Source organism: Stegostoma tigrinum, chromosome 12 (assembly GCF_030684315.1).
Source record: "Stegostoma tigrinum isolate sSteTig4 chromosome 12, sSteTig4.hap1, whole genome shotgun sequence".
Taxonomy (NCBI): Eukaryota; Metazoa; Chordata; class Chondrichthyes; order Orectolobiformes; family Stegostomatidae; genus Stegostoma; species Stegostoma tigrinum.
In genome coordinates this window covers 33,119,804-33,135,720 of record NC_081365.1, presented here as the reverse complement: position 1 = coordinate 33,135,720, position 15,917 = coordinate 33,119,804, and the positions used below count along the sequence as shown (strand labels likewise).

Sequence of the window (15,917 nt, the reverse complement as noted above, 5' to 3'; positions counted from 1 at the left end):
GACAAGCTGGGCTGGTTTTGGGATACAGTGGGGGAGGGGAGATTTTGAACCCTGCAGCCCAATGGTATCAATGTGGATTTCACAAGCTTCAAAATCTTCCCTCTCCCCACTGCACCTATAAGGCATCTTAAATGAGTCAAAAATCCTGATACGATTTCCTTGCATTCTCAAATTGCCAAGTAAAACTGTTAGCATTTCAGAATTAGAGGAGGCTCAGGGCCATAATATTCATTAGCTAAATCCATCAACTCTTAAAAGGTTTTAGTATCTAGACCTCAGGGAAAGTCGACTCCTAATTAGTGAAAAAGCCGTGGGTTCGCAAGCTGCCAGGAGTTTTACTCATTTCTTTTCATTTGCCTCCATGCTATTTGCCATTAAAAAAAGTGCATTAATTCCATGTGCTGAGCCCCGGCTTCAATGGCAGGTTCGAATGTGTGAAGTTTTCCAAATAACAATATAATGCCAGAAATGCTCACTCCAACTCAAAGATAACTGCTGTGAGTGAGTTTTTTCAGGAAAGCGCTTTACTCACACTGCCATTGAAATAACTCCGCAAAGATCAGTGTCCGGCCACCCTTTAATTATACGCGGAAAATCCTTGACCCTGGCCTGGCTCCCTCACAGCCAAATGTCGGAGTGTCAGAATCTCTGACATTCATCTTTCTACCTAGAGCCAGGGATCCCTGATTGGACCAGATCAAGGGCTCCAATCAGGGAGCTCGTATTCTATGAGATCCACTTGGCTGACCCCATTATAATCATTGCACTGTTAGTCAGTAAAACACAGTGTCATAGATATGCTCTTTATTGATAGGTTTGCAGTGAAAAATGCAGGAAATTGATTCTATAATCTGCAGGAAAGGCCCTGCCAAGATCAAAGAGTTTAACAGGCCTGAAAAATGCTTATGCTCAAAATTTAGTAATGCTTGGAGTTATTTTCATGCAATGTTAGAAAATCACATTTATATGGATAGAGCTTTAATGTTTACAGATATTGTTTCTCTCATAGATATGTCACTTAATCAGTGTGAGTGATCTCAGTGCTGTTATAATAATTGATTAATTTTATTTCATCTGTCACATGTTGAATTTTGTTCTTTTCTCTTTCTTCAGATGAACAATGTTTATAAGAAGTCACTGTTCTCAAAGTTGTACAAACAATCAACTATTTCTGACTTAAGGTACTTTGACTCACAAATTCATTAATTATGAAGATTTGAAAACTGTTAAATTTGTGCAGAGGTGCCTAAACAATGTCTTCCGAAAAGAAGTGAAATATGCCTCAGAAAAGACAGGGATTTGCTGGAAATTGAGCGGATAATGGCTTAAAAAGTGAAACCAATGTATTACAAAAGAACTTTAATTTTTAAAAAAATGCATTTTTGTTCAGTTTGAGCCTGCCTTAATCTTAGCATTGAAGGAGAATTTCTGTCAATAGTGTAATATGATAAAAGCCTCCTGGTATTGAGAAGATCAAAGACAGTTTGCAATTACCTTTTGGAGAACAGCAAAAGCATCTTTTGGATCTTGGGAATGCTGCAGGCTTGCTACTTGCTAAATTAGAAGATGTTCTTCAAATGCTGGATTGTGACATAGCTAGAGTTGAAATTTGCTAAGTAAAAACTTGATAATTTCTCGATAAAATAATTACACAAAAAGTAGATCTTGATAAAAGGGATTTATAAAAATAAAAGTAAGATTTGTCTATTAATATTGAATTTACTTGTTTGAGGATTCTCCTTAATAGTAAAACCTTATAAACATTAGGCCAGAATTCCATAGCTGCAATGGCTTTTGTGGTTGAGTAGTTGGCAATTTTTCCTACAGAAGGACTAAGCATAAGTGTCCCTGAAAGGTCATGCTGGCTCCTTTGGTTCTCTCTGCCAGCTTGTGCCCCAGGGTAGCCTGGCTCAGCACAGCAGTCCTTTTCTTCTCTCTTTGATGTTACCTGATCAGACGTTCTTCTTGGCATTATGATTTAAAATGGTGTTTAACAGTGTCTTGTACAGAACTAACTTAAGATGGCTGCCATGTAACTTTGGCTGAATACAATGATGACAAAGCAAAGCTAATTATGCTGGAACAAACATAGAAATTGCTGAAAAATTTCAGCAGGTCTGGCAACATCTCTGAATCTGCCAGGTCTGGTGAGCTTTTCAGCAATTTTTGCTTTTGCTTTTAATTTACAACATGCAAAGTCCTTTGGTTTTTATTCAACTATGGTGGAATTCCCTGTGACAGTCTTTCCAGACTGCTGTTTGTCTTAGAAAGTTTGAATTCTCGTAGCTTTAAGGACCCAGTGTTGTCAAAAGATGAATCAACTTCTAAATTTCTCCCTTCGTGATTGATGATGAGATAACATACCAGTCTTTCTACTTTTTGGCTGACAGTGATTTAACAAGGACATCATATGAGTTTTGAGACGCATGTCTGCGTTACTGGGTCCAGTTTAACATGTAAAACTAGTCTTTTTTATTAAATATATATTTTAAATAGATGACAGTAACACTACGCAATAACAGGGATGATATTTTCTGTTGAATCCACAGTCAAGAAGAAGATACAAATTTTTAAACATAACCCAAATGAGAACAGGTCAAATATCATGTTGTAAGCCACAACATAATTGTGAAATGTCTGAAGTTCGGAACTATAGGAATAGCTTGAGTAAATATCAATTTTAATTAATTCAAATCAAACTAAAATATAAACACGACGGAATTTTTTATGACTGTGTTTGAGAATGTTCCTTTTTGTGTTTCTTACATAGTAACAACAACAACGGTGGTGTTCTCGTTCACTTCTGGATTATTTTCATTGTTCCAAATGTGAAGACTCTATTTGTGTGCGAAGACTGTGTCAGTGCAGTCTTAAAGGACTCTATTCAGACAAGCCTGGTAAACCGCACATCGATTGGGTACCTTCTTGGACTTCCTGTGGACATGGACTCAATTGTTGTTAATGGTTATTTGTTTTGGCATTTTGCCTCTTTCTGTTTTTGAAAATTGAACCTAGTGCAACGTGTTATTTTATTGCTAATGGTAAACTGATTCTGCATGAGATTAACTGTGAAGCTCAGAAGCTGATGAAATTAGCTCAGGCATGTACAAAGCAATGCATTTTAATACTCGAAAGAATGAAGAGACAGCATAAACTAAAGTGTGCAAATCTAACTTGGTTGCAGGAACAGAGAAAACTGCATAAATGTTGAAGATGGTGAAACAGGTTGAGAAAGTGGTTAAAAAAGCATTTTGTGATTTATAAGTAGAGGTGGAGTGCATCGAAACGAGAATGTTATGAGGGACATTTAAGAAGAAAATGGTTTGACCTCACCCAGAGTATTATGTCCAGACTGAGCACTGCACATTGTGAAGGCTTCGGGAAGGTGCAGAGAAGATTTACAAGATTAGGGCTGGAAGTGAGTTACCATTATTATGTGTCTTGGAGGAGGTGTCCTGAGAAAAGAGAAGATTGAAAGGGGATTTCGTCAAGATGGTCAAAGTCATCAGATGTCTCAGTAGAGTAGATGGAGAGAAACGGTCCCTGTTGGTAAGATGGTTGAGCATCACAGGACTTAGATATAAATGATTGGTGAAAGAATCAAAGATGACATGAAGAAAATCTGTTGGTGATAATGGGAACTGCAGATGCTGGAGAATCCAAGATAACAAAGTGTGGAGCTGGATGAACACAGCAGGCCAAGCAGCATCTCAGGAGCACAAAAGCTGATGTTTCGAAGGTTCTTGGCCCGAAATGTCAGCTTTTGTGCTCCTGAGATGCTGCTTGGACTGCTGTGTTCATCCAGCTTCATACTTTGTTATCTTGAAGAAAATCTATTGTTGTGCAGTGAGTAGCTAGGATCTAGAATACACCAATAGAGAAAATGATGGAAGTAGACTCAGTTGTGGCTTTCAAATCAGATTGGGTAAATAACTGAAGAGGAAAAATACAGAATTACAGAGAAAAGACCACAGAGTCAAACCACCTAAGTTGCTTTTATAAAGAGACAGCATGGACTGAAGGGTTGATTTGATTTGATTTGCTTTTTTATTGTCATATAGACCGACGTACAGTGACAAGTTTTGTTTTTCATGCTGTACGGGTAGATCATAGCATAAAAAGTGTGTTCGGGTCAAGAATGGCCTCCATCTGTACTGTAGCCATTTTCTGGAATTGATTCTATTTCAAGTCCAACAAGTCACATTATTTGCATTGAAAGCATGGAAACAGTCATCTAGGACTGCGCACAGAAACAGGAGATTCAATCAACCAGTTTCTGTTGGTGTTTAATCCTTCAAAAAACCAATAGCCACTCCAATTCCATATCCCTTTATTCATTCATGTTTTAAGTAACTGATCCATGCTTCAATCACTAACTCTGACAGGGCATTTTAGAGCACAAAGCTCTTGTGTGAAAAGTTTTCTCCTGATTTCTGTTCTCAGCCTCTTGCATCTACTCTTATTTCTAAGTTTCGTTGTTGTTGTAAACCCCCCAACCACTAGAAACTGTCTTTCATCTGCTCTACAGTTTCCCTTTATAATCATAAACATGTCTACCAAGCTAAATCAGTCAATTCTGATGAAAGCAACCATAACTTTTCAAATTGATTTGTTTTTGAATTTCATCTTAACATGCAGCACTTATTATCTGAATTGAACCGTTTCTATTTCTCAACATCCTTCCTTTGGGTGAATCGTCACGAATTGTATAAACTTACATATAATTACTTCTTGACCTTTACATTGAATTCCTTGTCATAAACCCGTAAATCTGTCAGCTTTTTATAGCTTTATCCGCTTGATATGCTACTTTCAATGTCCAGTGAATCACCAATTACCTCTGCTCTTTTCAAAGTAAATTGCAGTAATGACTTTTTTTTAAAAGAAATATATCCCGTCTGATTTACTGGCATTGAATTACGTTTGCTACACTTTTGGTTATTCCTAGATCTTATCAAAGTCACCTTCAGCTATGTTTGGTCATCAGAAATATTTACTTTACCTCATATTTTAGTATCATCTGCAAATTTGATCACTTCCTAAGGATACGTGGAGAGCTAAACTGGTCATAGAGTAGAACTGTGTAGAACACGATTGTCCATTTCCAACCACCCTGAGAAATTGCCTTTTAATCGTCCTTTTACTTTTTGCCTTCCAACCAGTTTTCAACCAATTTGCAATTCCTACTTCTATGTTTCCCCCACCCCATTTTTCCCAATTGCCTCATGTATTAAATGCATAATGAAAGTCCATTTCAAAACTATCTGCGGTAATTCCCACAGTACCTGTCACCTCTTCAAGTAACTCATCAGGTAGAAGTAATTACATGCGAAGATTTATCAGTTAATGTTTGCAACTGACTTAATTCCTAAAAGTAATGAACAACATCATTTAACGATATCCTCTTTGTACGTGCTTGAGTGTACATGAAGAATGCTAAAAAGAAAAATCTTGTATTGACGCATTAGGTAACTGGTGTTATCCTTTTATAAGTTATTCTGTTATAACATTGAAACTGTTAAGCACTCTAAACTAAACATGACTATTTAAAATGAGCTTAACATCTAACCTCACAACAGAATAATTATTTATAATACTCGAGCTTTGTGGTTTCAGGGCCATTATTGTTTTAGACAGTCCATTAAAAACAAACACAAAGATGCTGGAGAAATTCAGTAGATTTGGCAGCTTCTGTGGAGAGAGAAATAGAATTAATGTTTTAAGTTTGGTGTGAATCTTCTTCAGAATCCATTGGTATTTTTCCAGCATTCTGTGTTTGTTTCAGATTTCTAACATCTTCAGTATTTTGCATTTCCTCTAGAAAAACAGTTTGCTAATTGCTTACCAATGACAGCTTGTATAAGTTATTTGTGTGCACCTGCATATGTGTGTGTTGTATGTGTCTTTGGATGAAATATTTAAACTCTTAATTGCACACAACTGTCTGCTTTCTTAATGCATTAGAATAAACTGCATATTCTGAGTATACAATAATTCTTATATCTTTACTTTTGCTATTGATAGCTGGCCTCCGTTCTGATTACATTGCTACAGCTGTGACAGGTGAGAGTTTTAATTTAGTCTGGTCTTATGTTTCTAAAGTAAACGTATAAGGAATAATTTTTAAAAAGGAAGAAAAACGTTATTGAGCACTCTTCATATCCTCAAGGTCTTGAGGGGTGGATATTGGTCAGGCCACCGGGAAAAGTCTTCTTTTAACATTGTATTGGGCCCATATGTGATTACCTGAGACAGCAGACGGAGATGTTGGTGTTTAGAGCTGATAAGCAGAAATAGGATAGATGTTTTGCTGACAGATGTAATTGTCACCTCTCTGAAGATCTGCCTCAGTTCAGATACAGGAATTCAATTGGAAGACATGGGGGAAATACGATTGGTAAAGATGGCTGGGCAACTGATTATAGTAACTCGAGCAAAAGCTCCTGTGAACTCAAATTCAAACATAGGAACAGTCCAGATAAAGCAAATAAAAACTTAACCAAAATATTACAGATTTCTTTAGCAGAATGTTTCCCTTCTTGCAGTGATGTCAGCAGTGAAGGAACATGAGGGGAAAATAGAGGGGGAATGAAAAACCCATCATCTTGACATCGGAAAAAGTTTCCCCAATTTCCCCTTAAGCTTTAATGCAAACTTTAGAATCTCACTATTCAGCAGCAACTACCCTGTTTAGATGGATTTGCCTTTCGTTGTTAGCCCATTCACCACATTCATACACCATTTCTAATTCTCCTCTCCTTCCCCAAGAAAGGAGAAGGCACAAATTCCCAATGTAAGTCAGAACTTGTGGCTGGAGGCTGCAGCTTGCTGACTGCTTGTTATGGCCATTAGCCAAGTCTATCTTCGCCACATTATTCCTACATGCTCCATGGCTACCATTCTCCTCCATCCTCCACACAAGTTGGCAGAGGCAAACCACCAACCTCATCACATCATCTTGCTGTTCTCGGTCCAATTCGCACAACGTTTCAACCCTTTGTACTTGACTTGCAACAGTCATACCACACAAGCGCCAGGTAATGACCATCTCCAAGAAGAGAGTTCCTTGACATTCAGTTCACCATCTATAAGGTACAAGTCAGGAGTGTGATGGAATGCTGTACACTTGCCTGGATGGGTGTGGCTCCACCAATACTGAAGATGCTTGGCACGATCAAGCTTCACGAACACCACGTCCACAAACATCCACTCCTAAGTCAACATAGTGTGGAGCTGGAGAAGTACACCAGGCCAGGCAGCATCAAAGAAGTAGTTCTGAAGAAGGATCCTAACCATTGACTTTCTGACTCCTCTGGTGCTGTCTGACCTGCTGTGTCCCTCCAGCTCCAGATTGTGTTGACTCTGACTCCAGCATCTGCAGTTCTTGGTATCTCCCACTGTCTCTAATATTGGGGCAATAAGTGCTAGTCCAGCCAGCGATATTCACATCTTGTGAATGAGCTAAAAATACACTTTGTAGTCCAGCGACATCTACAACTTGCGTGTTTCTGCCAGGTCACTTTGCATGCAGGGACACAAGTGCATCTCATGCATCTAAAGAGGCTGCATTTTATTGCCTTGGCTTCATTTCTTGGCACTCATTCACTTAGTGGTAGCTCGGACGCTGCTAGTATTGAGAGTGAGGCAGACAGGCAGCTTGTCACGGTAGGGAGCACTGAACGCTCAAGAGGGTAGTCGTGTCACTATACATCACTGTACTATATCAATGTCGCACCTACAGCAGTTGCCTCTGGCTCTGTGGCAAACACACTACCTGTACTTCAACCAAATGATCATGTCTGAAAGGTAGAGGGCATAAGTCTATAGTGGGGACAAGGGATTCTACAGTCCATCAAGGGCCTCATCTGATTCCAGTTCCATGGGGAGTTAGTTGGGAAATAGGCCTAACCAGAGTCCAGGCATCTGTATCGTTGCAGATTGAGTTTTAGGCCATGCACAGTACTTGGGGGTTTGCTCAGTAATAGTCTGGAGGCTTATCAGGGGAAAGTGGACAACTCCAGTCTGGAGATAGGGTTCATTACAGTGGGTCACTGAGGGAATTATTTCAGTGAAAAGGAGTAATTTGACATAGAAGCATGGGATCTCATTGACTATAAGAAAGGATGAGAAACATTGAAAGTGGGAGTAGATTTCAAGGATCAACATCTCTATGGCCTCTATGTGGAGACCGTGAATGATCATTAAGAATATGGCAATTTGCAAAGCAATGGCGCTGAGGGTAATCTGGGGACATATACAATAATGTATACATATTTAGACTGTAAAAGTATCAAATGGAAACTGGGAGGCTGAAAGATCATTGGGGACAGGGCCAGTAACACAGGAGGGAATATAAAAGATATGGGTTATCATGCTGTTTCTTAGGCAAAGCCTGCAAGTCACTTACAAGGACATGAAGTTGAAACTTTACCATTCTTCGAAGTCACCGTGTGATAATAATACAAAATAGCTGCCATCATATGCAAAATATGCAAAGTAAAATGCTGTTTCTTTCTTATGGGGCAGGGTCAAATTGTTTGAATTTGAGACCTTGTTAGGGGAAAGTGTGATCGTTATTGTCTCCATCAGTTCAGTAATACCTCCAATTGACATCAAGCTGCACTTGGCAGATCATTCATCATCCAAGAATGAGCATTACAAACTGTGGCCTCAAGCATTTAGAATTAGGTCAATTAGAATCCTTATAGTTTGGAAACAGGCCATTCAGCCCAACACATCCATACCAACTCTCCATAGAGCATCCCACCCATACTCACATCCCTACTCTATCCCTGTTACCCAGCATTTCCCATGGCTAATCCACTTAACCTATACATCTCTAGACACTATGCAATTTCGCATGGCCAATCCACCTAACCTGCACATCCTTGGACTGTCAGAGGAAACCAGAGCACACAGAGGGAGCCCACGCAGGCACAGGGAGAATGTGCAAACTCCACTCAGACATCCAACCTGAGGCTGGAATTGAATCTGCTGACCCGTTGTTCACATTAATTTGTTTACTGTCATGTCAGCTAAGCAAATGGAGCCAGACAAACTAACTTAAAAGTGTCACTTTGCCATCTACAAGGCACAGATCTGGCGTGTGATAGAATACTCCATTTGTCTGGTTGAATACAGCCCTGACAATACTCAAAAAGCTTAAAGTTATTCAGGACATTTGGTTGGCACCACACCCACAAACACCCATTCCCTCCGCCACCAATGCTCAGTGGCAGCAGTGTGCACTACCTTCAAAGAATCACTACAGAAATTAATTAAGGATCCTGACACAACACCTTCTAAAACCACGAGCACTTCCATGTAGAAAGACAAGGGCAGCGGATACATGGAGCACCGCAACCTACAAGTTCCCTTCCAAGTCACTCACCGTTCTGACTTGTAAATATATTCCTATTCCTTCATTGTGACTGGGTCAAAATGCTGGAACTCCCTCTCTGATGACATTGTGGATCCACCTACAGCAAATGGACTGCAACGGCTCTCAACAGTTCACCAACATCTTCTCAAGGGATCTGTGGATGGGCAATAAATGCGAGACCAACCAACAGTACCCACACCCTATAAACTGATCTTCAAAAAAATTCTATAGCTGTCACTGGAAGATGATGCTTTACTGCTGCCACGATCACACACTGAACTGTAAATATACAAGGACATGGTCTGTGATGTGCAAAGGTATTTTGTCTGCAGGAGGAAGCTATCAGAGTGATTTACTGCCAGAATTCTATTCCATAATGTAGCATGAACACATTGGTTGTGCAATGTACATCTGAATAAAGTTAGACAACTGAGAGCTTCTTATTTAGACTGACATTAACCTCCTTGGGAAGCATCAATGCCCACACTGTGTCAAGATATAATACAAGATTCCATTTTGATTGATGTCAGGTCTCAGGAGTACAATTAATGAAATCGTCTCTACTTTCTGACATTCTCCACACATTATCTGCTTGTGGATTGGACATAGGCATGGACTTGGCTGGAGTCCTTGTGACTTTGCTTCAGATGTGAAGAAAGAAGGAAATTGCAATGCTAACATTGTCAGCAAGAACGGCAATCTCCATTGCCTACTGCACAGCCTCCCGACAGAGCAGCAGCAGGTGAAGATCCACAAAGGAGGTGGGGGACAACGAGCAGAGCCTATACCCACAGGCTGCACTGTCATTTTCTCCGGTTCTGAGAAAGACAGCACAGGCACTAATTCATAATATCTCAGGCCTTCATCAGCAAACAAAGAGACCTGCTGGAGCAGGACCTGTACTTCAAGGGACTGGGTGAGAACGTCATCCCAGCAGTTCATTTCAGGGAGGAACTGGGGAACTTGCATCCAGGATGTCACCAATGGAATTTTCTTCAGATCAAAGCTAATTTCTGATGACAAGGAGAATTGAACAGCCTGGGCAATTCCTGGCTTCTCCAGGAGAAGAGCATTGTAGACTGTACTTATATTGTTTTATCTCACACTGCAGAGATTATCAACAGAAAAGATTTACCCTTCATCAGTGTTTTAATTATATGTGACATCGATACCGAATTCTAGAGGTCTTTACCAAATATCTTGGGGGCTGCCTTGACTTTACATACCAGAAAACTGACAGGCTCCTGCCTCCTTTCAAGGTCCTCAGGCCACATGGGAAAGGTTGCTGGGAGACAAGGACTACTCCCTTCAAATATGACTCATGAAATCTTCAGTCTGATGCAGAATAAAGATACAATGCTGCTCAAACTTCCATTAGGGCCAATTTAGAACAGACATAGGCCTCATTAGAATGTGGTCTCAATGCCTGAGCACTCCAGCAGACCTTACAAGATAGCCCAGACAGCAAAAGCATGTCATTATTACATGATATGCTCTTCACAACTGGAACTGATGTAAAGGGTAGGTCCTGGATGATATGGGATCAATCTTCAAAAGATGAAGATGAAAATGAACATCAGTATACTGGCCAGGAGGGACATCCAGAACAGAACGATACAGCAGTGCAACATCGAGGAGCCAGAACACCTAATTGGAACTTGCTTCCAGGATGAACAGTCTGAATTTGAATTTTCTTCAATTGTTTAATGTTCTGTTGGTTATATGACAAGCAGTTGCTGTTTAGTGCCAAGGGCAGGTGTACCTTAATATTGTTGTAGTCCTTTACCATTTTTAGTTACTGAATGAATATTTTGTTATCCCTCTGATTATACACTTCATATCTATGTGACCCCACTTTCAAGTATACACACATTACATGTTATGCCTTACTGTGTGGTTTACACATACTTTCATATCATTTATTCTCAGTTTGGACTTTTGAATCTTGAAATAGCAATATGTTTTTTGTGCATCTGTAAAACTGAATGATTAATTTGTAAAACAGTGAGATGAAATAGCTTTCAGAACTAATCAGTATTTTTTACCCCTGGAAGAGTTTTTAACCGAACATTTTTGCGTCAAGGTTTCTGTTAAAAAAAAATCAAAAAACATTCTTAAGCTTAAGGAAATAGTCATAGCTTGGGGAAGATATCATTTATGATTTCAGTTTTGGCAGTTATGCAGAATTCCTTGGATGAAGACAATTGTATAAAGCAGTTTTCCTGAGAAGGAAGAAATTAGTAAAACTCAATTACTTTAGAGTCAAGTATTTACTGATAGTCCTAGGTCAGAGGTGTTTGCATAAAACCCTGAAGAGGCTATTTGAAGCCAAAAACATTTAAACTCTGGTGAATAACAGCTCCAATTTGAAACTGCGATGAGGAGGGATTTCTTCTCTCACAGAGTTGTGAGTCTTTAGAGCAACTTGCCACTGAGAACTGGGAGCTGAGGGAGCAGCATGCTTGTTTTTGTATTTAAATCTGAGATAGACAGATTCTGGATCAGGAGAGGAATCAAAGGTAATAGGGAAAGGGCAAAAAAGTGGACATGAGGAATGTCAGATCAGCCATGATCCTTTTGAATAACGGAGCAGGCTTGAGGGGCCAAATGGCCAACTCCTGTTCCTATTTCGTATGGTATTAGATTAAACGTATCAAGGTGTTTGAAAAAGAGTGTGAATACGGTACATGGGATGCTGGTGGGTACTGTGCAAAGGTATTTTTGAGAATGGTAAAGGATTTTTTCTGGGTTTATGAAAATATGTGTTTCAAAAAAATTAAGTTTGTTTTATGAGTAAGTTGTCTGGTTTGTATTATTTTATCTTTATTTATTTTTCTTAACACGTTGTTAAAACCAAATCTACAACATTACATGCTTATGCTCAGTGAGAGACCGCTTCGCTGAGAAATCAAAAGAAAACAAATTAAGATCTATTAAACCAGATTCCGATGTGGGATCTGATTTGTCAAGTAACAATATGCTTCAATGGTATAGGAATGTGGTTAGACTGCATTTGGAGTACTGTGTGCAGTTTTGGTCTAGTTATTTCAGGAAATATATTATTACCATAGAGGGAATGTAATGTTCACTGAATTTGTTCCCAGGATGGCAGGACTGTCCAATAAAGAGAGAATGGGCAAATTGGGCCTATATTCTCCAGAGTTTTGAAAAATAAGAAGTGGTCTCATTGAAACTTACAAAATACTTAAAGGGATAGACAGGTGAGATGTTTTCTTGGTTGCAGAGTCGACAACAAGTGGGCACAATTTTAAAAAAAGGGGAATACCCTGTTCTGAGACAAAGAGAACTTTTGTTACTCAGAGGGCTGAAGAAACTTTGTGTATGTTTAAGCTAGAGATTGATTGATAGATTTCTGATTACCAGAAGCATACAGGTTTACATGTTTTATGGCTGAATGGCCTACTCTTGCCCCTATGATCCTAACATTGGCTGGGATCATAACAATGTCCCATTGATTATTAGGGAAAATACAGCAGCCAGTGAGAATGCAATAGCATCACATGTCACAAAGGTTCGGGAGCACTTAAGGCTTTGTAAGTTTCGTACAATGAAGTCTCTCATGGTAGGCAGCAGATTTGGAAGAATTCTGAAGCACCTCCTTTTGATTTTTCCATCATCAGTTAGCCTTCTACTTTTCAGTATGTAAATTGCTAAGTTGCCCTCAAATGCTTGCGTGACCTATGGGACCTACAAGTGTACAAATTAAGATCAGTAGGTTACTTATCCCTTTGAGTCTGCTTTACCCTTCAATAAGATCATGGCTGATCTGATGGTAACCTCAAATTTACATTTACATCTGCCCCTGTTAATTTTTCAAGCCCTTGGTTAAGAAGATCTAATTACTTCTGAACACTCCGAGACATTCTGTCTTCTTCCAGTGCTTGCTGTGCCTTGCCCTTCTCAGGACCCAACACCTCAACTTCTCCCAACACCAAACCCGATCCCCCTTTAGCCGTTCCAGACCTGACCACCCTTTACCTGGTTCAGATCCATTTCCCCTTCTGTGAGAGAGAGTCACTCATCAGAAGTTCTGGCCCATTATTTATTGTTTTTCATTTCGTTTACATGAGAAAAGAAACATGCGTAGTTATTCTTAACTCATCGCATGGCTTGCACATTGTACCTATGCTTCAGTACAGTGAGGTACTTGACAAATTGTGTATTTATTGGGAATAAAGTGCAATTTGGATTCAAGATGACTGTCATTGCTGCGGTTCAGCTGGGACAGGGATGAACAAGGTTTGACAGAAATAGCAACAGGCTTTGAAATATTGGGGCATTTTTTTTGTGGAACAATCATAAGGGGTTGTTACCTTGGAGAGTCACTCTGATATTGTGACAAGAGGTTTGGGTTGGAGCGATGAGAATGGGGTGGTGGGTATGGGAAATGGCAATCTGAACTTTAGTGACAGATATTTGGCAATGTAGCGACTGAGAATTGAGTAACAGATTGCCTGTCAATTTTCAAGTTCCAGATGGTTAATGCCTGCATACATATCACTGAAATATTTGCTGTGATTTGCACTCTTAAAGCGAGTGACATACCATTTTGTAGTTACTAGTGACAGTTGAGCAAGTCTGCAAGTTTCAAGGGTTTAGGTTGGTTTTTTCATCAATGTTTGAGCCCAACAGACACAAACTTGGACATAAATAACAAAATGTGAAGCTGGATGAACACAACAGGCCAAGCAGCATCTCAGGAGCACAAAAGCTGATGTTTCGGGCCTAGACCCTTCATTAGAGAGGGGGATGGGGAGAGGGTTCTGGAATAAATAGGGAGAGAGGGGGAGGTGGACCAAAGATGGAGAGAAAAGAAGATAGGTAGAGAGGAGAGTATAGGTGGGGAGGTAGGGAGGGGATAGGTCAGTCCAGGGAAGGCGGACAGGTCAAGGAGGCGGGATGAGGTTAGTAGGTAGGAAATGCAGGTGCGGCTTGAGGTGGGAGGAAGGGATAGGTGAGAGGAAGAACAGGTTAGGGAGGTGGGGACAGGCTAGGATGATTTTGGAATGCAGTGGGGGGAGGGGACAAGCTGGGCTGGTTTTGGGATGCAGTGGGGGGAGGGGAGATTTTGAAGCTGGTGAAGTCCACATTGATACCATTGGGCTGCAGGGCTCCCAAGCGGAATATGAGTTGCTGTTCCTGCAACCTTCGGGTGGCATCATTTGTGGCACTGCAGGAGGCCCATAATGGACATGTCGTCTGAGGAATGGGAGGGGTAGTTAAAATGGTTCGCGACTGGGAGGTGCAGTTGTTTATTGCAAACCGAGCGGAGGTGTTCTGCAAAGCGGTCCCCAAGCCTCCGCTTGGTTTCCCCAATGTAGGGGAAGCCACACTGGGTACAGTGGATACAGTATACCACATTGGCAGATGTGCAGGTGAACATCTGCTTAATGTGGAAAGTCATCTTGGGGCCTGGGATGGGGGTGAGGGAGGAGGTGTGGGGGCAAGTGTAGCACTTCCTGCGGTTGCAGGGGAAGGTGCTGGATGTGGTGGGGTTGGAGGGGAGTGTGGAGCGGACAAGGGAGTCATGGAGAGAGTGGTCTCTCCGGAAGGCAGACAAGGGTGGGAATGGAAAAATGTCTTGGGTGGTGGGGTCGGATTGTAGATGGCAGAAATGTCGGAGGATGATGCATTGTATCCAGAGGTTGGTGGGGTGGTATGTGAGAACGAGGGGGATCCTCTTTGGGCGGTTGTGGCGGGGGCGGGGTGTGACGGATGTGTTGCGGGAAATGCGGGAGACACGGTCAAGGGCGTTCTCGACCACTGTGGGGGCAAAGTTCCGGTCTTTGACGAACGTGGACATCTGGGATGTGCAGGAGTGGAATGCCTCATCCTGGGAGCAGATGCAGCAGAGGCAGAGTAATTGGGAATAGGGGATGGAATTTTTGCAGGAGGGTGGGTGGGAGGAGGTGTATTCTAGGTAGCTGTGGGAGTCAGTGGGCTTGAAGTGGACATCAGTTTCTAGCTGGTTACCTGAGATGGAGACTGAGAGGTCCAGGAAGGTGAGGGATGTGTTGGAGATGGCCCAGGTGAATTTGTGGTCGGGGGGGGGGAAGATGTTGGTGAAGTGGATGAACTGTTTGAGCTCCTCTGGGGAGCAAGCGGTGGCGCCAATACAGTCATCAATGTAACGGAGGAAGAGGTGGGGTTTGGGGCCTGTGTAGGTGCGGAAGACGGACTGTTCCACGCAACCTACAAAGAGGCAGGCATAGCTGGGGCCCATGCGGGTACCCATGGCCACCTCCTTTGTCTGCAGGAAATGGGAGAAATTGAAAGAGAAGTAGTTGAGGGTGAGGACGAGGTCGGCTGGGCGGATGAAGGTGTCGGTGGAGGGGGACTGGTTGGGCCTGCGGGACAGGAAGAAGCGGAGGGCCTTGAGGCCATCAGCATGAGGAATACAGGTGGACATGAAGGCTTGTGAGTTCTGCTATACTCTGCAGCTTTGGAGATTGCTAACCTCAGCACATTAGTAAGGGTAAAGATTAGAATGTATGAACCTGGTATAGCCCTTTAA

At 41.3% G+C, this 15,917-nt stretch overlaps 1 protein-coding gene across 1 annotated transcript in view; it reads left to right on the top strand.

Annotated features, from left to right (window-relative positions):
• The window catches only part of tmprss7 (transmembrane serine protease 7), a 98,807-nt gene that overhangs the window by 32,526 nt on the left and 50,364 nt on the right, over positions 1-15,917 (top strand). Inside the window, exons 7-9 of the mRNA XM_059650272.1 lie at positions 1,114-1,181; positions 2,771-2,964; positions 6,025-6,063. Of these exons, the coding sequence (XP_059506255.1) occupies positions 1,114-1,181; positions 2,771-2,964; positions 6,025-6,063 (301 nt within the window). The remainder of the gene's footprint in view (positions 1-1,113; positions 1,182-2,770; positions 2,965-6,024; positions 6,064-15,917) is intronic.